The sequence below is a fragment of the Tachyglossus aculeatus genome, chromosome 18 (genome assembly GCF_015852505.1).
Source record: "Tachyglossus aculeatus isolate mTacAcu1 chromosome 18, mTacAcu1.pri, whole genome shotgun sequence".
Lineage (NCBI taxonomy): Eukaryota > Metazoa > Chordata > Mammalia > Monotremata > Tachyglossidae > Tachyglossus > Tachyglossus aculeatus.
Genome location: NC_052083.1, coordinates 9,616,873 through 9,642,298, shown reverse-complemented (window position 1 = coordinate 9,642,298; position 25,426 = coordinate 9,616,873). Strand labels below are relative to the sequence as shown.

At 42.9% G+C, this 25,426-nt stretch overlaps 1 protein-coding gene across 5 annotated transcripts in view; it reads right to left on the bottom strand.

The window, feature by feature from the left end:
* Positions 1–25,426, bottom strand: part of SUGCT (succinyl-CoA:glutarate-CoA transferase) — a 389,451-nt gene that overhangs the window by 335,502 nt on the left and 28,523 nt on the right. For all 5 annotated transcript variants that reach the window (XM_038760523.1, XM_038760522.1, XM_038760521.1 and 2 more), the window contains exons 7-8: positions 14,442–14,533; positions 467–610 (exon numbers count right to left, since the gene is read on the bottom strand). In XM_038760523.1, coding sequence (XP_038616451.1) covers positions 467–610; positions 14,442–14,533 — 236 coding nt within the window. The remainder of the gene's footprint in view (positions 1–466; positions 611–14,441; positions 14,534–25,426) is intronic.

The following is a 25,426-nucleotide window of genomic DNA, read 5'->3' as shown; positions in this document are numbered from 1 at the left end:
CGTTCCCTGCCTGCAATGATCTTACAGTCTAAAGGATCAATCGGTGGTTTTTATTGAACACTTACTATGTGCACTGTACTATGTGCTTGGGAAGGTATGATACAACAGAATAAGCAGACATGTTCCCTGCCCATAACAAGCTGACAGTCTAAAGGGAGAGACAGACATTAATATGGATAGACAAATAAATGATGAGAGAAATACAAATCTTTTAAGATCATTTTCCGTTCCAGGTCCTATCTGAGACGCGAGGAGCAAGCAGTCTGCTAAAACTCCTCTCTCAGGCTATTCTTGAATCAATCAAATAAGAACTTCGATTCATGGATATTGTACTGTTGAAGCACTTACAAAAACAGAGGATTGCAAAGAAAATTTTCCAATGGCTACACACGCGTATCTCTCTCTCCCTCTCACACCAATCTCACTTTAAGCCTTTGCTTAAATTCTTCTTCAACTCAACCCTTACCTGAGACGAGAGCAGATTGCAATCAATATGCAGGCCTTTCCCGGTCTTATATTTTTGCAGCAACCCTGCCATGATGGCTCCGTAAGCATACAGCCCAGTAGCAAGATCTGTCATAGCTACACCTGGCCGAACTGGATCGCCATCCTGGTTGGGGGAGGAGTGGAATAAAAAGAAGGCAATTAATCATCTATTTAGTAAATTGATTCACTTGCATCGAGCTTCCTTCTGGAAGCTCTGATTCATTCAATCGTTCATTCAATCATATTGAGCGCTTACTGTGTGCAGAGCACGCTTCGGAAGTACAAGTTGGAAACATAAAGAGACGGTCCCTACCCAACAGCAGGCTAATGATTAGACTGTCAGCTCCTTGTGGGTAGGGAGCATGTCTACTGAATCTATTGCACTGTATTTTCCCGAGTGCTTAGCACAGTGCTCTGCCCACATTAAGGCTCAAAAAATACCCATGATATTTGCTTGCAAATCACATCATTGTGCCTTGGAGAGACATCTCTTAGGATGCATTTAAAGTTTCAGTAGCAGACAGGAGTACTGGAAACGTCTGGTGGAGAACAGCAGCAGAAGCAGACTTCACAGAGTATCAATACTTCGACTGTGTGCTCCATGTGAGACCTGGTTATCTTATTAATTAATTATTAATAATGGCATTTATTAAGCACTTACTATGTGCAAAGCACTGTTCTAAGTGCTGGGGGGATACAAGGTCATAAGGTTGTCCCACGTGGGGCTCACAGTCGTCATCCCCATTTTACAGATGAGGGAACTGAGGCACAGAGAAGTGAAGTGTCTTGCCCAAAGTCACACAGCTGACAAGTGGCGGAGCCGGGATTCAAACCCATGACCTCTGACTCCAAAGCCCGTGCTCTTTCCACTGAGCCACGCGGCTTCTCTAATTATTATATCTAATTATATCTAATTATTATCTTGTATAATAATACAATAATAATGGTTCTCATTAAGCGCTTACTATGTGCCAAACACTGTACTAAGCACTGTGATAGATACAAGTTAATTAGGTTGGACACGGTCCCTGTCCCACCTGGGGCTCACACTCTTATCCCCATTTTACAGATGAGGTGACTGAGGCACAGAGAAGTTAAGTGACTTGTCCAAGGTCATATGGCAGACACATGGTGGAGCCGGGATTGGAATGCAGGTCCTGTATTCTATCCACTAACCCTAATCCTACCCCTCTCCACTGGCAAGCAACCCTGGAAGACTGCATGGCTGTGGCACACACCTCTACTTTAACAGTCATATCCCCAACATCTCAAGGCAGGATTTCATTTGTGTTGGGGCTTGTATAGACTTAGTCCTGGCAAATGGGGGCAGAAATGGGGTAGATACAAGCTAATCAGGTTGGACACAGTCCCGGCTCCACATAGGGCTCATAGTCTTAATTCCCATTTCACAGATGAGGTACTTGAGACACAGAGAAGTTAAATAACATCACTATCATCCTCAGTGCTATTCACTGAGCACTTACTGTGTGCAAAGCATTGTACTGAGTGCTTGGGAGAGTTGGACAGTCTAATATCACCTACAGGCCCTTCTGTGTTTAGAAAAGGAAATATAGTAAAGTTTGAAAGATGTTTCTTATTCTTTCTTCATTGAGAAGATAACTATTTGGTTAATTTTCTAGCCAAAGACTAGCATTTTTCAAACCAGGTCCAGAAACGATCTCTGATGCCAAGCTGGTTTAACACAGGAACTCAAACAAGAGTAGATGAAGAGACGAATACCTCCCATCCCTCCTCCAGCAGTGGCACCCCAGGGATCATTTTCCCATTTGGAGAGCTGTAATACATCCAATTTCATCATCATAATAATAACAATAATGCTGGTATTCATTAAGCACTTATGCTATGGGTCGAGCACTGTTCTAAGGACTGGGGTAGATACAAGCTAATCAGGTTGGACACAGTCCCTGTCCCACATGGGGCTCATGGTCTTAATTTCCATTTTACAGATGAGGTAACCTGAGGCACAGAAAAGTGAATTGACTTGTCTGCTGTGTGACCTTGGGCAAGTGGTGGAGTCAGAATTAGAATCCAGGTCTTTCCGACCCCCAGGACTGTGCTCTATCCACTAGGCCATCCTGCTTCCCCTTGCCCTAAACCCCCAGTTTACTTCCCTCTTTGTAGCATGAGAGAGGGGGACAGGATCCTAGAACAAAAATCCTCCCCTCCCCTTACCCTAATGAAACCCCAGGATGCCACATAAACATGAGATCTAGGGGAATTTCCTATAAAATGGGACCCAGAAACCCAAGGTTAACCAAGTCATGTTTGAAAAGACACTTGAAAGCCTTGTGGCCTTAAACACACACGGATTTGTTACTCCTCTAATAATCTCTTTACTGTGTTTTTTGTCATGGTCAAAGCTGATCCCCTCATCAATACAGAGAGCCAAAGGTTTCCACCAGAGGGGAAGCCTGAATTGAAGCAGATATTCACTTTCCTTCTGACTCTGGACGAACTTCCCTGCACTCCAAAGCTCTCTAGGGATTTCTGTCTCTCCCATTTTTTTACAGGAAAGAGAAGGAATGCAATACGGTCAGATTTATCTTCCTCTTGGAGGAAGTGAAACTAAGTGTTTAATCTGAACCTGAATCTATCAAACAACAAATTCAAACTTCTCACCAACCTAGAAATTCCCCATCAATCTTTCTCTCAATATTTAGCTTAGATGAACTAGGCTGCCATAGGAATTTTTTTTTTCTTTTCCAGCTATTACTAGTAGTACTGACAGTAGTAATGGTACTTACGGAGGGCCAAATGGGTGCGATGCAATGCACTAAACACTTGGGGAAAGATCAAAGAAGCATCAGACATGCTCCCTGCCCACAGGGAACTTACACACACAGCCTCAATTTCCGGCCCATGATCCAACCATGAAAAGAGATCCATCCCAGGTCTGTAGATAAAGGATGGAAATTTTGCAGCATGGCTCATTGGATACAGCACGAACCTGGGAGTCAGAAGGACCTGAGTTCTAATCCCGGATCCACCACTTGTCTCCTGTGTGACCTCCTGGGTGAGACTTCACTCCTCTGGGCCTCAGTTACCACAACTGCAAAATGGGGATTAAGACCATGAGCCCCATGTGGAACTTGAACCGTGTCCAGCCAGATTGCTTACTATAATGTCTGGCACATAGTAAGCACTTATATGCCATTAAAAAAAAAATTGTGACCACACCACGCACACGGATAACACTTCCATGTCACCACACCATATTCAATTCCTGTCCCTCCAAAATACCCCATACCTATGTAAAATGGGGATTAAGACTGTTGAGCCCCACGAGGGACCACCTGATCACCTTGTAACCTCCCCAGCGCTTAGAACAGTGCTCTGCACATAGTAAGCGCTTAATAAATGCCATTATTATTATATCAGTCATCCATCATTTAACCAATCTTAATCATTCCTCTTAAATCACTCTTTTATACTCCTTTAATCGTTCACTGCTCTTCTGTGAAATTACTCCAACTGCTCTACCTTTTACTGGCGTGTGGATGCCAGGAAACCGAAATAGTATTCCAGATGCAAAGATGTAGTTGTGCTATATAGAGATAAGCTATTTAAAGATGGGATGTATTATCACTTCTACTCTGCAATGGGAACCTTCAGCATCCACAGTCCTAAATGGCATCGGTGATGTCAGAAGAACCAGCTGACGGAAATAGTGTCGGTAAACGAAACACTCGACAGAAAGCACTTATTTAAACCACCGATAACGTTCAAGACAACTGGGGACAGAGCTATACCGAGCGTTCTAAAATGGGCTTTCTAAAAATCAAAACATCTAAAAAAAAATAAAAATCAAAGGTTTAATTTTTGAAATTTAAATTGTTTCTCAAAATGACTGTCAAAACTCCATCTGTCTGGACAACTCTGAGAAGACTCTCTTCAGAGCCTGGTAAGTCACAAATTAAACTCTCCTGACTCCTGTGGGTATTTCCCACTGAAGAGGACTCAGACTCAGGATAGTTATGTGTATTTCTGGCTGCCTGGGAGAAGCAAACCGTCATTTGTCTCAGGGGACAATGAAGGGAGAAATGTCAAAACGCTTCAACTTTGTCAGCTATAGCCCAGTAGTAGTAACAGCAGCAGTAGTAGTGTTAAGTTCATTACTGGCAGGGAAGGTGTCTGCTAATTCTGTAGTACTGTACTCTCCCAAGTGCTTAGTACAGTGTTCTGCACATAGTAAGCACTCAATAAATGCAACTGACTGACCTCCATGCCACTGGGATTAGGTTTGTCCCTGCCCCAGCCCAGGAAAGACGTTAGGCATACGAGCCCCACAGTTACCTCAGTCCGGCTGTCTGGGCAAAAAGAAGCTGAGGGGGAAATACTAATAATAATAATGATGGTATCTGTTAAGCACTTACTATGTGCCAAGCACTGTTCTAAGTGCTGGAAGAAATACAAGGTAATCAGGTTGTCCATGTGGGGCTCACAGTCTTAATCCCCATTTTACAGATGAGGTAACTGAGGCCCAGAGAAGTTAAGTGACTTGCCCAAAGCCACACAGTTGACAAGTGATGGAGCCAGGATTAGAACTGCAACTCATCCTCACGAGGCTCCAAAGTTGGTAATAATAATAATGATAATAATGACGGCATTTATTAAGCACTTACTATGTGCAAAGCACTGTTCTAAGCACTGGGCAGGTAAAAGGTGATCAGGTTGTCCCACGGGGGGCTCACAGTCTTAATCCCCATTTTACACGAGGTAACTGAGGCACAGAGAAGTTAAGTGACTTGCCCAAAGTCACACAGCTGACAATTGGTAATGAGAGGGACCTCTGGTCCTGTCCCATGGCCAAGTGAGGGCAACCAGAATACCACATGTAGGCCAGATTCGGGGAGTTGCGTGTGCTGACAACCCAATGCCATCTTAGCTTCGTTTCTGGCCCCTTTTCCAGCTTCCAAGGGTGGGGCAGGTTAGCTAAGGCTGCCTGCCCTGGGTGAAAATCTGTGGAGCTCTGGGTAGGCCATGGAGTGGAGCAGGATGATGCCCAGTATTAGACCTGGAGCAAGCTGGGGGCCCACATAAGTAGGGCTCCCTGACTGGGGCACTCCCAAGACAACGAGCTCATCCTATGGGGGTCACCATATCAGGCAGAGATACCAACCTGGTCTGAATGAGGGCTAGGCTGACCAGAATGGATCAATAGAGCTTTCCCTGGCCCCCGCATTACCATACATTTGGATCGGTCAATAAATAAATACGATTAATGATCAATAAATATGATTGATGATGATGATCGGTCCCAACGGAAGTCGTCCTAACAAACCGGGCTCCTTCCCTTCCTGCTTCTAGATAAGCCATCCGGCTTTCGGTCTCATGACATACTTTGTCCGCCATTCTGTGAGCTCACAAGGAAGAGAGCGCTAAACCACCTCAGCAACCTTCTATAGGAACTCTGGCTGGGACTATCACTTCCAGTGGGCAGGTGGAGAGGACAGGGAGAGAGAGAGACTGGGAGATTTGGAGTATGAATGAGGTGTTTGTAAAGCAGGTGTGACCAAGGTGAGCAGACACGGCTCATATTCCTTTTCTTCTCTTCCTCCCTAAACCACCTTTTTCCACCACCACGGGGCCCAGACCTTTCCAACCACTTATTCTCCTCCCTTCCCACAACCACGTTCATCGGCTGTTCTCTTTGGAACTCCTCCAACACTGTGAACCAACTCCTTTCCAACCTGGATCTGTCTCAATCCACTCCTCCTCCTCACCTGATTCTGCTGGAGAAAGTGCTGTTGGGTAGGGACCGTCTCTATATGTTGCCAACTTGTACTTCCCAAGCGCTTAGTACAGTGCTCTGCACACAGTAAGCACTCAATAAATACGATTGATTGGAGACCTACACCCACTGCAAACCATCCTCACCTCTGCTACTGAAAACTTATTACTTCCTGTTGCCACTCACCCTTTTCCTAGCAAACAAATGCTTTCTACTACTCCCTCATTATCTCTTTCTCCTATAATCCTCACCTAGCCTGAGGTTTTAACCCCATGTGCCTGTGATATTGCTATAGTGTACTCTCCCAAGCACTTAGAACAGTGCTCTGCCCTTAGTAAGTGCTCAATAAATACAACTGATTGATTGATTGATGTTGGACCACTGAGGAGGCACCTGGAGGGCCAGCGATAGAACCTAGAGAATGGGGATTTAGGAGGCTAGAAAGGAAGAGTAAAAGTTGGGAACAAGTGACAGCATAATGGAGTGAAAGGAAGGGAAATGGGGAGCTGACTTGGTACAGCCATAAACAAATATCAGGACTAGATGCTATCTTCCGGACACCTCCTCTAGACTGCAAGCTCGTTATGGGCAGGAAATGTGACTACCAACTCTGTGATATTGGACCCTCCCAGAGCACTTAGTACAGTGCTCTGCACACAGAAAGTGCTCAATAAGGATCATGGATTGACTGACTGATTCTGCAGAACCTCAGGAGCCGACATTTGAATGCCTCCTATCATTTCAATAATGTATATAAAAACCATGGTTCTAAGGCCTAGTGGATAGCCACCATAACTTGCATATAGAAGAAAGATCCCGGAACAGACTCTAGGAAGAATTAGAGACCAGCAAGTCTCTCGATAGATCTACAGTGAAGCTCAGGCTCAGTGAACACTTGGAAAAACACAACCTACTGGAGAAAAGAAAATATAGTTTCTGTAAGGAGAAATCAATCATTACTGAGATTTTTCAAGGGGTCAGTAAACATGTGGGTCGAGGGGAATCGGTGGACATAATGCATTTCGATTTTCAGAAGGCCTTCGACTAAGTTTGGCACTGGGGGCTTTAAAAAAATGAGTCATTGTAGGATTGAATGGAATGCGCTGTCATGGATAGGAAACTGGCTAAAACATAGGAAACAAAGAGAAGGGATAAACGGTCACTTTGCTGGATGGAGAAATGTAAATAGTGGGGTTCCCCCAGAGACTGGAGCTGGGACCGGTTCTATTTAACATTTTTATAAACCATCTGGAAGAGGGAGTGTGCGGTGGAATCATCAAGTCTGCAGATGACGATCAGCTCTTCTGCATGGTGAAGTGCTGTGCAGATGGGGAGCAACTGCAAAAAAAAAAAATCTCACAGAGCTAAGTGGGCAGGAGAGTGATAAATGTGTTTCAACATGGGGAAACGCAAAAATGCAGTTAGGAAAAAATAACCCTAAAGGCGATTATGGACCCTGAGAACGAGGTGGACTCGAGAAAGAGATTTTGGAGTCATTGTCAACTGTTTTCTTACAACATCATCAAGAAGGATATAAAAAACATAATCTATAAAAGCCATAGGCCTGCCATTATGTACAACTGTGGCATGCCTGCACCAAAAGAGCTCAATCTGGTTGTCGCATCCTAGGAAAGACATGATAGAACTGGAGAACAAGCAGAAAGAAAACCAACCTGATCTGGGAGATGGAGCATCCAGTCCAGAGAGACAACCAAGCAGGAACAGGATTGAAACCTCTAAAATCATGATGAGTATGGAAGGTGACGGGGTTAGGAAGCTAGAGTTAGAGGAACAGGGGGCAGAGGAGAAGGGAGTTAAGAGGGGAAGATTAGGAAAGAGGAGGGGAGAAAGAGTGGGGAAGAGGGGAAAGGTGAAGAAAAAGAGGAAACAGGTGAACAAGAAAAGGTGGGGAAACTCCTAATCACCTGGATTCTGAACAGATGAGAGGGGAGGAGTAGAAAAGGGGAGGGGAGAGATGAGAGTGAGGGAGAGGGGAAAGGTGAAGAAAAAGAGGAAACAGGTGAGCAAGAAAAGGTGGGGAAACTCCTAATCACCTGGATTCTGAACAGATGAGAGGGGAGGAGTAGAAAAGGGGAGGGGAGCGATGAGAGTGAGGGAGAGGGGAAAGGTGAAGAAAAAGAGGAAACAGGTGAGCAAGGAAAGGTGGGGCAACTCCTAAGAACCTTTACTCAACCTTCCCCTATAGCCCCCATAGCATCCTATGAACATATCTTTAAATTCTGTGGCTTTCCCCTACCTATAACTTATTCAAGAGTCCATATCCCCCTGTGTCAAATAGGCTGAGCATGGGTTGATCTCAACAATTAATAGTACTTACTGAACATCCACTGGGAACACAGTACCGTAAATGTGCCTGCTCTGTGACCTTGGATAAGTCACTTAACTTCTTTGTGCCTCAGTTTTCTCAACTGCAAGTTGGAGATTCAGTTCTTGTTCTCTTTCCTACTTGATTGTGAGCCTTATGTGGAATAGGTATCCGGCCTGATTAACTTATACCTACCCCGGCATTTAGAATCATGCTGGACACATAGTAAGCACTTACCAGATACCATTAAAAAAAGGGGGCTGAGGAGAACTCACTGTGGGCAGGGAAGGTGTATACCAACTCTATTGTACCAAACTCCCCCAAGTGCTTAATATAGTGCTCAGCACACAGTAATCACACAATAAATATCAACCGATTGATTGATAGCACTAGAGTAGAAGAGCTCAAAATCCTTCCAATCTAACAGTCCTTGTACGAAGCCCCTTCCTTCCTCTCCCCCTCGTCCCCCTCTCCATCCCCCCCATCTTACCTCCTTCCCTTCCCCACAGCACCTGTATATATGTATATATGTTTGTACATATTTTTTTACTCTATTTTATTTGTACATATCTATTCTATTTATTTTATTTTGTTAGTTTGTTTGGTTTTGTTCTCTGTCTCCCCCTTTTAGACTGTGAGCCCACTGTTGGGTAGGGACTGTCTCTATATGTTGCCAATTTGTATTTCCCAAGCGCTTAGTACAGTGCTCGGCACATAGTAAGCGCTCAATAAATACGATTGATGATGATGATGATGATGATGATTTTACTTCAGTGATGATGGGGAGATCTGATTATCAAACTCTGAATGATAGTCCCTGCCAACTGAATTTGCCATTTCTATTTCTTCCAAGAAGCTCAAGCCAACATTTCATTATCACTCTTCATCAAACCCCTAAGTGGCAAAAAGAGACCTGACGTTATTACCCTATATTACAGATGGGGCAAATGGAAGTAAACGATTAATGAAGTCAAAAATCGCAGTAACAAAAGCAGAAGGGGGAAAAAAATGTTCTTTGATCACAGTTTAAAAAATGTGTATTTTTGTGATGTATAGGAAAATTAAAATGTTTGAAATGGGGTCTGTTAAGAAAAAAATAGAGTCCCCATTCTCTTGTCCCCATCTGCCTGTACTCTGACCCCTGAAATCCACTTTCTTTTTCTTTCCCAATCTATTCCTGAAAATTTTTATTGGGCAACAGCGCTCTCTGGAGGTCTAGGAAAATTACCAGAATTCTTTCTCACAAACTAAACTTCTTTTCTCATTTAATACCTTGAGAGGCTTCAATGTATCCTTTCATTTGTTCTTCACTCTTTCGCTAATTTTCTTCCAGATCTCTTTTGCTGAAGCAATTTATTTCACCTTTACTTGCCTTTCGGTCATAGGAAATCTTCTCCGGGGGGTTCCTACGCGGGACCTTGTAACCTACAGGACGTCGATTTTACTCTTTCTGGACAAAAAGGGTTCCTGAACATCCCTGAATTTCCAAAGGAAAACTGAAAGCTGGTGGTAGTCGAAAATGCCTGACTGCATCTGAACTGCATTTGCAATAGTCTTATCCATTAGAGAAGCAGCGTGGCTCAGTGGGAAGAGCACGGGCTTTGGAGCCAGAGATCATGGGTTCAAATGCCGGCTCCACCACTTGTCAGCTGTGTGACTTTGGACAAGTCACTTAACTTCTCTGTGCCTCAGTTACCTCATCTGAAAAATGGGGATGAAGACTGTGAGCCCCACGTGGGACAACCTGATCACCTTGTAACCTCCCTAGTGCTTAGAACAGTGCTTTGCACATAGTAAGTGCTTAATAAATGCCATTGTTTTTATTATCAATTAATCAATTGTATTTAGTGACAACTTACCGGAATACAGGGTACTGTACTAAGTGCTTGGGAGAATACAACACAACACTATAACAGACACAAGCCCTGCCTTCCTTAAGGAAAACAACCTGGAAGTGGAACTGGTCTGTTTCTAAAGCCCAATGTCATGAAAAACACCTCCAAGCAAACCCTGCCAAAAGTAATGGATTCTGCTGAAAGCAGGAGTATCAAGAGAGGTAGTACTTTGCACACAGTAAGCACTCATTAAATACGACAATGAATAGTAAACTGCAAATAAAGCTGTCATTGTCATTGAAAGGAAAAATACTGCTCTCACCCTCATCATCTTATTCGGAAATCAAGCACCCAAGTCGGCTGAATTCTCATAAATGTAGATTTGGTTCCCAGCGAGCGCTTTGGTTTTTAAAACCGAAAAGGTTGAGAGAAGTAGTGTGGCCCAGTGGAGTGAAATTCTAACCAAGAATTTCAGCTTGTGAGTCCTTTGGGGGCCAGGGACTGTGCCCATATAATAATAATGATGGCATTTATTAAGTGCTTACTATGTGCAAAGCACTCTCATCTCATCCCCCCATCTTACCTCCCTCCCTTCCCCACAGCACCTGTATATATGTATATATGTTTGTACATATTTTTTTACTCTAATTTATTTGTACATATCTATTCTATTTATTTTATTTTGTTAGTATCTTTGGTTTTGTTCTCTGTCTCCCCCTTTTAGACTGTGAGCCCACTGTTGGGTAGGGTCTCTATATGTTGCCAATTTGTACTTCCCAAGCGCTTAGTACAGTGCTCTGCACATAGTAAGCGCTCAATAAATACGATTGATGATGATGATGATCTCATCCAAAAGAAGCAGCGTGGCTCAGTGGAAAGAGCTCGGGCTTAGGAGCCAGAGGTCATGGGTTCTAACCCCGACTCCACCACTTATCAGCTGTGTGACTTTGTGCAAGTCACTTCACTTCTCTGTGCCTCAGTGACCTCATCTGTAAAATGGGGATTAAGACTGTGAGCCCCACGTGGGACAACCTGCTCACCTTGTATTCCCCCCGCCGCCCAGAGCTTAGAAAAGGGTTTCACACATAGTAAGCACTTAAATGCCATTATTATTATTATTATTATTATTATTATTATTATTATTATTATCATCATCATCATCATCATCCATGTACTTCTTTCCCAGGGCTTACTCCATGCTTTGCACACAGTAGGCACATAATAAATACTTTTACAGCTGCTACTACAACACGTGAGTGTCTGGGAAATGGTACCCTGCAACACAATTTCATTTTCAAGGATCATACCTGGTTGGATTGGGAATATGTAGTATGTAAGGGAGTAATACAAATGATAAGAACAAAAGTAGGCCATTAAATTCATTTGAAAGAGCACTGGCAGGGAGGACAACTGTGACAGTGACAGTGGGAGGTCCAAATTCATTCAATTATATTTATTGAGTGCTTACTGTGTTCAGAGCACTGTACTAAGCGCTTGGGAAGTACAAGTTGGCAACATATAGAGACAGTCCCTACCCAACAGTGGGCTCACCGTCTAAAAGGATTGTCCAAATCTCAATTTAGCCCATGGAGAAGGACATTAAACTTCAAGATCACCAGCTTCTTCTCCAGCTTCTAAAACAGGCAGCCACTAAATTCTCTGAAAATTGCCCAAATGGCTCAGATGTCTAGGGGGCTGGGCCACCTCTAGGATAGCGCCAATTGGAGCAAGAGCCAGAGCCTTGTCTCCTCTCCCCTAGTAATAATAATGGTAACGGTGGTATTTGTTAAGCATTTACTAAGTCAAACATTATTCTACGCACTGGGTATGTATACGTTAATCAGTTCGGAAGCAGTCCCTGTCCCAAACTGGACTCACAGTCTAAGCATAAGGAAGAAGGGGCATTGAGTCCCCATGTTACAGATGAGGAAACAGAGGCCCAGAGAAGTTTAAGTGATTTGCCCAAAGTCACCCAGCAGGCAAATGGCAGAACTGGGTTTAAAACTCAAGTCCTCTGATTCCCAGGCCATGCTGCTTCTCAGGATGTGTCATGACCTCGCTGTTTTCCCTCTGAAAATACAGGCTTCAATCAATCAATCAATCAATCAATCAATCGTATTTATTGAGCGCTTACTATGTGCAGAGCACTGTACTAAGCGCTTGGGAAGTACAAATTGGCATCACATAGAGACAGTCCCTACCCAACAGTGGGAGATCTCTGTGCTATTCACCCAGTGGCCAGGGATAGAGGTCCCTGAGTCGTTGTCTTCAACCTGAAAAGCTCTTATTACCTCATGTTAGCAGGAGTAAACTAGCATTGTTAAACCCATAAACAGGATTTCATCATTAGCTCTTGACATCCCTTTGAGCTACGTGGAATATTTGCCAACAGAGGTCCAGCTATGGCCATTAACCCCAAATCAACAAAGCCCAGGAAAAAGAATTCCGGTGCTTTATTTTCAGTGAAGGATGATTAATGAAGCTTTTTCATTTAAACATGCTATGTAGGCAGACTTTTTCAGAAAGGCTATGGAGTTTGCAGTTTGGCTTCTAAATAACCAAAAGTAGAAATTAAATGTCTACCTGATTGCTCTTAAAATTACTATCCCCATCTGTTATAGACTATGAAAACTAATAACTCTACCACGAGGCGACATTCTGACCCTAAACTTGTACGATCCTGAAATTTGTATTTGGACTAAACATCAAAAGTAAACATTCCACTCTCCTACCCGAAAGAAGGGAGGGCAGTTTACCCTTTACCAAGTAAACTTTTCCAGTACCTTCAAAAGAGTCTAATTTCCTTATAAACAAGATGTCTTACCTATTCAGAGCCAAATCTACCACAGATGCCTTACTTCAAACACGTTTGTACAGTTATGGATATTTTGACTTCCTATTACAAATGACCCAATAATGACTTAATACCCAATAAACTGTTTAAAACTATGAACTCATGAATGATTCCCCTAATGGCACTAATTTCTTTTCAGGAAAAAGTCCTACAATACTTTGCAGTGAAGGCTAAAACCGAAAATATTTCCGTCCCTATGGCTTCGCCCCACCCCCAACACCACAGCACTTATGTACGTAGATTTAAATTACATATTACAAATTACTTATCTATTCAAATTAATAGATTTATTACCCCCTCTAGTCTGTAAGCTGATTATGGGCAGGGAACGTTTCTGCTACTTCTCTTGTACTGTACTCACCCAAGTGCTCAGTACAATGCTCTGCACGTAGTAAGCTCTCAGGAGGGAAGCAGTGTGGCCTAATGGATAGAGCACGGGCCTGGGCGTCAAAAAGGCTTGGGTTCTAAACCCGGCTCTGCCACTTGTCTGCTGGGTGACCTTGGGCAGGTCACTTAACTTCTCTGTGCCTCAGTTACCTCTTCAGTAAAACGGGGATTAAGTCTGCGAGCCCCACGTAGGACATTCCTTGTACCCAACCTGATTACCTTGTATCTCCTCCAGCGCTTAGAACAGTGCTTGACACATAGTAAGCGCTTAACAAAGCCCTTCAAAGCCCTACTGAGAGCTCACCTCCTCCAGGAGGCCTTCCCAGACTGAGCCCCCTCCTTCCTCTCCCCCTCTCCCCGGCCTTACCTCCTTCCCCTCCCCACAACACCTATATATATGTATATATGTATTCATTATTTTATTTGTACATATTTATTCTATTTATTTTATTTTGTTACTATGTTTTGTTTTGTTCTCTGTCTCCCCCTTCTAGAGCCCGCTGTTGGGTAGGGACCATCTCTCTCTATGTTGTCAACTTGTACTTCCCAAGCGCTTAGTACAGTGCTCTGCACTCAGTAAGCGCTCAATAAATACGATTGAATGAATGAATGAACAAATACCACCATTATTATTATTGTTGTTGTCATTATTAATAAACACAATAGATTGAATTCTTGGGATGTGGGAACGAGGAGTTAGCAAGGGGAAATGAAGGAGAGCCACTACCTTTTCTTTGGGAACACAAACACATACACACACACACACACACACACAACTATACAACAAAAGACTGCGTCTACCTCGGGCCCCGTGATGTGCATGAGGCCAGAAACGGCAGAGGCGACGGCATCGTAACCGGCCCGCTGAGACATTGGACCGGTCTGACCGTAGCCTGAAATGAAAAATAGAAAAAAAGTCTGGGTTGGAACACTCAATCCAATTCATGCCGACGTAGCCATGATCCTGTTCAGAAAAGAGACAAGGCTGAAGGGCAGTCAATCAAATCAATCAGTCAGTAAGTTGGATTTATTGAGCACTTATTGTGTGCAGAGCACGGTTACTAAGCTCTCGGGAGAGTACAATACAACAGATACATTCCCTGCCCCTGATGAGCTTACAGTCTAGTGGGAAAGATCAATCAGTGGTATTTTTTATAGTGCTCTGCACACAGTAAGCGCTCAATAAATACGATTGATTTTTTGGGGCACAGCACTGCACTAAGTGCTTGGGAGAGAACAATACGATAGAGTAAGTAGACATGATCCCGGCCCACAAGGAGATTACAGACTGGAGGTCACACTGCTCTTCCACCCAGCCACCTCTGCCCCCCGATCACCCCTTCTTGTAAAATGGGGTAATAACATTTCCCTCCTGGATCCTTCACCAGGACAAAATAGATACCAATGAGAGAAAACTGTAAAAAAAAAGTTCCACTTTGTCTCTTTTACATCATTATCACGAGAAGCAGCGTGGCTTAGTGGGCTTGGGAGTCAGAGGTCGTGGCTCCCAGCTCCACTGCTTGTCAGCTGTGTGACTTTGGGCAAGTCACTTCACTTCTCTGGGCCTCAGTGACCTCATCCGTAAAATGGGGATTAAGACTGTGAGCCCCATGTGGGACAACCTGATCACCTTGTATCCCCGCTAGCGCTTAGAACAGTGCTTCGCTCATAGTAAGCGCTTAACAAATACCATCATTGTTATCTCAAGTTTTCATTCTTTCTTTCCCACCTATATTCTGCTTTCACCTTTGTTTCCAGAATTGTTCATTATCATAATTATCATAATTAATATCATAATTATTATCACAATGGTATTTGTTAAGTGCTTACTATCGGTCAAGTACTGTTCAAAGCACTGGGGTAGCTATAAGATCATCAGGTCGGATACGGTCCCCATCCCTCATGGGGCTCACGGTCAAAATAGAGGGGAGGAACGGGCATTGAATCCCCATTTTACCGATGAGGAAACTGAACCACAGAGAAATTAAGCAACTTGCCTACAGTCACACAGCAAATGACTGGCAGAAGCAGGATTAGAACCCAGTTCCTCTGACTCCCAAGTCCAAGCTATTTCTGCGAGGCCACACTACTACTCATTAATACTTTGCTATTTGTTCCCCCTAAAAAACTACACTTCCTTTACTTCCAACACACGGTAAAAATGTCTTCATGTTTGGTTTCGCACACATGCCCAGCAGTTCAGATGCTGCAAGGATTCATGAGCTACGTCTTTTTAATTTGGGCTTTTCTCAGAGAGGATTGCTTCTATTCTTTAATGAGTCTCATTAATCTTGATTACATAAAGATGCGGGCTGAACCTTATTGAACAGCTCCCTCTTGGTGAGAGGCTGAAGCTAAAGGTGTTTCTTGTTACTCGGTGGGGAAACTCACCTATCTGGATTGAATTTTAGATAATCTTTTAGCCCCTATTTGCATAACAGTCTACACTGAACACATTTTTGTAGTTTTGTCTCCAGCTTTTTTGATTCACAGGCTGATGTATTGTTGCTATTTGGAGTGTGGGAATCTAGCTATAAGGAGGGAATTGGTCTCTCTAAGAGCCTGGCTGAGGTTTTATTTTCTTTCCTAGCAAATGGAAAGTTTTAGGTTTCTGACATTTCAAATGATATCACACTGCTGATTAGACAGGATATTCAGCAATGATAGTTTTCCCTTGTCTGATTTTTTTTTTCAAGAATTTATTGTGAATGTGTCAAAAGCACGGCTTAATGTAAAGAACACAGCCCTGGGAGTCAAGAAACCTGTGTTCAACGTTTGCCTCCACTAGAGAAGCAGCGTGGCTCAGTGGAAAGAGCCCGGGCTTGGGAGTCAGAGGTCATGGGTTCAAATCCCGGCTCCATCACATGTTTGCTGTGTGACCTTGGGTAAGTCTCTTAACTTCTTGAAGCCTCAGTTACCTCATCTGTAAAATGGGGGTGACGACTGTAAGCCCCACATGGGACAACCTGATCACCTTGTATCCCCCCGGCACTTGGAACAGTGTAGTAAGAACATAGTAAGCCCTTAACAAATGCCATCATTATTATTAATGAATTTAATATAATTATATTAATATAATATTATTAATGAATTATTGATGAATTAACAACACACTTCCTTCTGTGTTGCCTTTGCATTGGGATTTGCACCCTTTATTCACCCTTCCCTCAGACCCACAGAATGCAGTTACACATCTGGAATTTATTTATTTCTATTGTCTGTTTCTCCCTCTAGATTGTAAACTCATTGTGGGCAGTGAACATATCTGCCAACTCTTATATTGTTATGTTCTCTCAAGTGCTTAGTGTTCTGCACACAGTGATTGCTCAACATATACAATTGATCTGTATATGATTTCCAAATTGAGTATTTTTTTCTTTCCGAAACCTGATCAGCTTGTATCCCCCCAGCGCTTAGAACAGTGCTTTGCACATAGTAAGCGCTTAACAAATGCCATCATTATTATAATTATTATTACTTGCCTTCTGTGACCTTGAGTAAGTCACTTAACTTTTCTGTGCCTCAGTTTCCTCAAAAATGGGGATTAAATAACTGTCCTCCCCTGCCACTTAGACTGTCCTAAGCCCCCAACGAGGCAGACCTCTCTTGGAAGAGGAGGAAGTGGTGTGGTCCAGTGGATGCAGCACGGGCCTGGGAATCAGAAGGACCTGGGTTCTAATCCCGGCTCTGACTGTTGTGTGACCTCCTGTTGTGTTCACTCCTCTGCTCAGTCACCTTATCTGTGAAATGAGGATTAAGACTGTGAGCCCCACGTGGGACATTGACTGTGTCCAACCTGATTACCCTGCATCTACCCCAGTGCTTAGATCAGTGCCTGGCACAGAGTCAGCACTTAACAAATACCATGAAAAAAAAGGAGACGAAATCTGCTTCAAAGGTGCAGAAGTCATCCCAACGCTTCTCCTCCGCAGCAGTGTTCTGGATGACCAACCGGTCAAGAAGATGGTCTCCACAGATCCTGAGACTCAGCATCCTCAGAAATAAAAAGAAGCACTGCCGCCCTGTCTCGGGCGATCCAAGCACAGAGCGAAGGCCGCTGCCACGGTAATCGTGTACTCTGATGCCCCGTTGTCACCACACACTGCTGCTGAGAAGCCTCCTGAAGGACAAGCTAGACTTTTTAATTCCTCATTTCATTTCTTTGCTTTTGCATCAACATTGCGGGGAGCTAACAGTGTGCTGAACAGAAAATGAATGTTGATTCGGACAAATTGGAATGAGGGACACTATTCACATGAGACTGTGAGCCCCATGTGGGACAAACTGCTCACCTTGTATCCCCCCAGCGCTTAGAACAGTGCTTTGCACATAGTAAGCGCTTAACAAATGCCATCATTATTATTATTATTTGACTGGCGACCACTCTCCACTCCCCTCCTTCAAAGCATTACGGAAGTCATATCTCCTCCTAAAGGCCTTCTCCAAGCAGGCCCTCATTCCCTCTTTCCCCACTCCCTTCGGCGCGGCCCTTGTGCTTAGATTTGCGCCCTTTATTTCCCCCTCCCTCAGCCCCTCAGCACTTAGGCACATATCCATAATTATTTAAATTAATGTCTGCCTCCCCCTCGAAATTGTAAGCTTGTTGTGGGCAGGGAATCTGTCTACCAACTCTGTTACACTGTACTCTCTCCAACGCTTAGAAAGCACTCAATGACTATGACTGCCTGACTGACATGATCAGTACTGAAAGACAGAATTTCTCACTGAAGAGACAAGAGTAACAACTGGGCACAATGACCTTAGAAACTGAACAGTGCCCAAGCCAGCTTGGATGGTCTTCAGAGAAACTGGTAACTAAAGTTCAATCGACTGACTGAAGTCTGTGGCCATACGCATGAACTGATGTCCAGGTTTCAGAAAGAAAAAAAAAATACTCAATTTGGAAACTGAGATTTTGGGTAGTCAAATAAAACAAACAAACCAAAAAAAACAGCACATCAGAATAAGCAATGGCTAATGGAGAGCTTAAGTGAATATGACAAACCATCTAGCAACTGTTTCCAAAGCATAGAGTTCATATGACAACAAAAATACAAAACAATGTCATATTTGGATTGTTTCACAGTGAATCAATCTGAAATAAACCCTATTAAATGAATCAATGCTAACGGTGCACTTCACCTCATTCTCTCAGGTCACATCTATAGAGCCAAAAAAAACTTACAAAGGTCAATCAATCAATCAGTTGTCTATGTTAAGCAATCACTGTGTGCAGAACACTAAGCACTTGAGAGAACATAACAATATAACAGATTTGGCAGACATGTTTCCTGCCCACAATGAGTTTACAATCTAGAGGGAGAAACAGACAATAGAAATAAATAAATTACAGGTGTGTACCTGCGCTCTGTGGGTCTGAGGGAAGGGTGAATAAAGGCTGCAAATCCCAAAGCAAAGGCAACACAGAAGGAAGTGGGAGAATAATAATAATGATGGCATTTGTTAAGCGCTTACTATGTGCAAAGCACTGTTCTAAGCTCTGGGGGGGATACAAGGTGATCAGGTTGTCCCATGTGGGGCTCACAGTTGTCATCCCCATTTTACAGATGAGGTAACTGAGGCTCCGAGAAGTTAAGTGACTTGCCCAAGGTCACACAGCAGATATGTGGCAGATCCAGGATTCGAACCCATGACCTTTGACTCCAAAGCCCGGGCTCTTTCCACTGAGCCACGCTGCTTCTCAGAGGAGAGAAGAGGAAATGAGGACTTAGTCAAGAAAGACCTCGATTTCCAGCTCTCCTTGGTCTCATTACCAGTTGATGAATCAATGGTAAATATTGAGCGCTTACAGGGTTCAGAGCTTAGGAGAGTATAATGCAGCAGAGTTGGCATATACATTCCCTATCACAACGATTATCGACACAAGTTATCGCTAATTTGTAGATATTCTGAAGTGCTCCATACACAGAAGTCTTACAGTGCCCCTCTTAATAATGCCCTCTCTACCCCACAGGAATGTTGTGACGGAAAAGAGAGAAAAGCCGTGTAAAAACGCAAAGGCTCTACAAATTCAAATTATTATTATTATCGCAATTTGCATTATTTTAATGTGCATTTGTACTGATTTGAAATCCCCAGAACAATCGGGGATTGTGCCTGAGGATGAAGTTTGGCTTCTAAACATAATCTTACCTTCTCAAGGTCTCCTTACACCACAGCTATGTATAAGAAGGAGAAGCCATGGGTGACTCTTTCTCTAGAGATATCAACAATGGCTTAATAATAATAATAATGATAATAATAATAATAGTAATAATAATAATAATGTCATTTGTTAAGCACTTACTATGTGCAAAGCACTGTTCTAAGCGCTGGGGAGGGTACAATCTCTAAAACTCGGACATTTTAATTACAAGCAGCCTTGAAAAGGGGTCCTTAAAGGGGTAACTTCCAGAAGAAAAACTAGGATAGCTTTTCTCAGCAGTCAATAAGCATTTTAAACCCCCAGTGGTTTGAAGCCAAAGGTTGTGCCTAGAGCAGAAAAAGAACATCAGGATGGCCTTCCTGGGGTCCGATTATATGTTTATTGATCTACTGACCAATCAACTCATCCGTGCACTTGGATCTCTGACCTTTGGCCATTTGATATCCATCGACCAATCAATGGTATTTATCGAGCGCTTATTATGTGCAAAGCGCTGAACTTAGCAGATACGTTCCCGGTCCATTACGAGCTTAGAGTCTAGAGGGGGAGAGAGCCATGAATTAAATAATTTATAATATATAATTTAAAGACGTGTACCTAAGTGCTGTGGGGGCGGGGTGAATATCAAGTGTATATAGTTGTACAGATTTATTACTCTATTTTACTTGTACATATTTACTATCCTATTTATTTTGTTAATGATGTGCACATAGCTATAATTCTATTTGTTCTGGCGATTTTGACACCTATCTACATGTTTTGTTTTGTTATCTGTCTCCCCCTTTTTGACTGGGAGCTCATTGTTGGGTAGGGACCGTCACTATATGTTGCCGACTTGTACTTCCCAAGTGCTTAGTACATTGCTCTGCACACAGTAAGCGCTCAATAAATACGATTGAATGAATGAAAGTGTCCAAAGGTCACAGATTTAAGAGCATAAATGATGCAGATGGGAGAGTGAGCCAGGGAATAAAAGGCTTTAATCAGGGAAGACCTCTTGGAGGAGATGTGACCTGAATAATGATAGGATGTAATATTCACCCCACCTTCAGCCCCTAAGCACTTATGTACACATGCCCGTTGTTGGATAGGAATTGTTTCCATTTTTTGCCGAATTGTACTTTCCTTGTTGGATATGAACTGTCTCCATTTTTTGCCGAATTCTACTTTCCAAGCACTCAGTACAGTGCTCTGCACACAGTAAGCGCTCAATAAATACGATCGAACGAACAAAAGTGCCCAAAGGTCACAAATTCAAGTGTATAAATGACGTAGACGGGAGAGTGAGCCAGGGAAAAAAGGCTTTAATCAGGGAAGACCTCTTGGAGGAGATGTGACTTGAATAATGATAGGATGTAATATTCACCCCACCTTCAGCCCCTCAGCACTTACGTACATATGCCCGTTGTTGGATAGGAATTGTCTCTATTTTTTGCCAAACTGTACTTTCCAGGCACTTAGTACAGTGCTATGCACACAGTAAGCGCTCAATAAGTATGATTGAATGAATGAATATCTATAAATTTTATGTTATAAATTATTTATATCAGTGACTGTCTCCCCCTCTACACTGTGAGCTTGTTGTGGGCAGAGGATGTGTCTACCAACTCTGTTGTATTGTACTTTTCCAAGTGCGTAGTATAGTGCTATGCATGCAATAAGCCCTTATAAAAATCACTGACGATGATGACAATACTGATTTTTTATGGCATTTCTTAAGCACTTACTATGTGCCAGGCACTGTACTAAGTGCTGAAGTAGATCCTAGCAAATCAGGTTGGACACAGTCCATTCCCCACATGAGACTCACAGTCAATCCCCATTTTACTGATGAGATAACTGAGGCACAGAGAAGTTATGTGACTTGTCCAAGGTCACACAGCAGACAAGCAGCAGAGCTTGGATTAGAACCCAGGTCCTTCTGACTCCGAGGCCCATATCCTATCTACAAGGCCATGCTGCTTCCCTTGCATTTCAAGATTCTTGCATTTCTTATATTTTGAGATTCTTGCATTTCTTGCGTTTTAACTGCTCCCGCTGTCTATGGCTCTTTGTCTATTATTTAATTTTCTTTTCTAAGTGACTGCCCTTCCCCACCAAGATTGTGAGCTCTTTGTGGGACAGGGAGTGTGTTTAAATTTGTTATTATTTATTGAACTGGCTTAATTTGTGTTCACCCTAGCTCTTTACACAGTGTTTAGCACACTGCAAATGCTCAAATACCATTACTGCTATTTTTTAAGCCCCCTTAGTGCTCATTCCCATCGATTAGGTTTTCGGAATACCTGTGTCTTAAAGGCTCTTACAATCTTTGCTGGAGTCAAAAGAGACAAACGTACAACCCACTTACATATATGCAAATAAGACACAACATAAAAAGAGGGTTTGTGCTAGTGGAATTCATTGGGGTGGTTTCGTGGAGGAAGGTGAGGCTGAGTTGTGATTTAAAAGATGATGAAGTCGTAAAGTGGAAAGGGAAAGGCTGGGAGTCTTTTGCAGAGGAAAAGAGAAATATGGTTCACATCTGATCCAATGGGCACAAGCTGTCCATCTAAAAAAAACCAATCATTCATTGAAAAGGCAACATGTATGGATATTCTGAAAAGGTTGGGATTCTTCCATCTGGAATGGTGGATGCTATAGGGAGACATGATTCAAATTTGCATAAACCATGACGGGAATAGACGGTGGAAAAAAGAATTATCTTTCAACAAAATTCTCAAAGCCAGGGCCACCACATGAACCCTGAAGGTGGTAAGCTCAAAATAAACCAAAGGAACCACTTCTTCAATAGGTAGGTGGTAAACTTATGGAACTCATTAACAGCGAGCTATTTCAACCAAAAATATCTTGGGGCTCAAAAAAGATTTGGATAGATTCATGATGGACTGCTCCATAAAGGGCCACTGCAGAGAAAGTTAGAGATGTGAAGGGAAAAGTTATCCGACATGGACGGCAAATCCCAAACCAATAGAAGGGATAGTTTGGAGGGCAGTTATCAAACAGTTCCTCTAAATGTCCTGTTGCCTGTCTAAGAGACAGAATACTGAGCTGGGTAGAGCATTCATTCATTCATTCAATCACATTTATTGAGCGCTTACTGTGTGCAGAGCACTGTACCAAGCGGTTGGGAAGTACAAATCGGCAACATATAGAGTTGGTCCCTACCCAACAGCGGGCTCACAGTCTAGAAGTGGGAAGCAGTTTGGCCTAAGGGAAAAAGCACAAGACTGTGAGCCCACTGTTGGGTAGGGACCATCTCTATATCGTCTTCATCTGTAAAATGGGGATGAAGACTGTGAGCCCCCCGTGGGACAACCTGATCTCGTTGTATCCTCCCCAGCGCTTAGAACAGTGCTTTGCACGTAGTAAGTGCTTAACAAATACCATCATTATTATTATTATTATTATTATATGTTGCCAACTTGTACTTCCCAAGCGCTTAGTACAGTGCTCTGCACACAGTAAGCGCTCAATAAATACAATTGAATGAATGAATGGAAGCCTGAGGACTTGTGTTCTAATCCCCTCTCTACCACAGGTGCCGTGTGACCTGGGGCAAGTCACTTAACTTCTCTATGCCTCAGTTTACCTGTTCCCCCTGCCACTTAGACTGTGGGTTCCATGTGGGACTGTGTCCAACCTGATTATCTTGTATCTAACCCAGCACTTAGTATAGTGCTTGGCACAAAGTAAGTGCTTAACAAATTACTATCATTATTATCGTCATCACTGATGTGAACCTAGAGTGACATTTCTTAGGTTCTTACACAGGAGATGAAAGGTGAGTAGCCCTACTCCTTTTTTTTTAATGGCATTTATTAAGCGCTTACTATGTGCAAAGCACTGTTCTAAGCACTGAGGAGGTTACAAGGTGATCAGGTTGTCCCACGGGGGGCTCACAGTCTTCATCCCCATTTTACAGATGAGGTAACTGAGGCCCAGAGAAGTTAAGTGACTTGCCCAAAGTCACACAGCTGACAATTGGCGGAGCCGGGATTTGAACCCATGACCTCTGACTCCAAAGCCCGGGCTCTTTCCACTGAGCCATGCTGCTACTCCTTTCCATTTTCTCCACTCCCATTCGCTCTACCATTTTTCTTCCCCCTTCGGATTCTCTGGGAGAAAAGCCCCCTGACCACAACGGCAAGTTTACTGCCTTCCAATGAAAGAGGCAAAGTCAGACCGGATTTAAGCAAGAGGTGAATCTAGGTTAGAACGAAATTAATCGGCCAACTTTCTTTGCCTCCTGACTACAATACATGATTCTAGTGGCCCTAGATGAGAAGAAACATCATGAAAGAGAGGTTGGCAAGAGGGCCACATATGGCAAGACAAGTAAACCTAAAATCAATTGTTAGCTCAAAGCTGTCACGCACTCAATGGATCCCGGATTGGACCGGAGAAGTTTGCCAAGATCTATACACCATCCAAAAGGCTTATCGTTCGAGCGGCGTTGTTTCCCCATGTGGTCACGGAGCCCGGCAAAAAAAAATGTATCAGTGCTTAATAAAAATAATACTACAAAAGCAATGCTAAATGTAAACAGATTTTGCATTAGCTAAGATAAAGCAGATGAATGCCTTAGCTGAATTTCAGAGAAATAAAGGATAAAACCACAGCACGTAACACACTCATTACATGAATAGAAATGAGAATCATTTCCCCTTTGGATGACCTAGCCCTTCGATTCCCTCCAGAGAATCCCGCTTCCTTTTCAAAAGGAAACAAAATCCCTAGCCTGCACACACCCCTCAAATACACAAAGACAAGAATTTGCTCTCCCACACACCTCTCCGTTATATATTCAAGTCTCTTGACTACACATCTGTTAGTTGATGGATTTCAATAGCGCACGGTTTGAAGGAACAGGGCAAGGCACTCCTAAAATTGTAATAAAGTTTGCTCTTCCCGGGAAACCAAAAGGAAAAAGAGGAAGACTGAACCTGTGTTAATGCAATACCAAGTATTTCCATCCCTTTATGCGGAGCGTACCAAGATTGAATCACAAGAAATCGAAAGCATGTGGTGTCAGAAGACAGTCACACTCCTAAGGCAAAGGAAGCTGTTAGAACCCCGAATGGTTCAATCGACAAAATCTGATTTCCAGAAGGACATGCAAGCTGGACAAATTTTGCAAGAGAAAAATAAGTTCTGAAGGAAAATAGCACTGCTGAATGCGACCGGTCATGAGAACGACTGGTCTGAACCACAGAAAGGACAACAAAAAAGAAGCTTAAATGACCATGTCCCATAGCCATAAAGGGAATTTCCTTTCCATTCATTTGGGAGCATTTTCTACAGCTACAAATATCTATTGAATCATTTTTCTCATTGGCCATTTTAAACAGGCTGTTAGTCTCACGTTTTTAATAGATTTCCTCTCTCACGTATCAACCCAACCTATTTCATTAGTTCTGTCTCAGTTGTTGATTTTTTTTTTTTACTCCCTGATACAGTCTATTTGAGAGACCCTTGAGGCAATAGAGAGGAAAGATGAAGCAGCAGGAGGAAAAACACTCATTCATTCATTTAATAATATTTCAATAGTATTTAAGCAATATTCGTTCAGCAAAAGCCGTTAAGACTAGTAAAAACTAGTAGTATCTAAAATACTCAA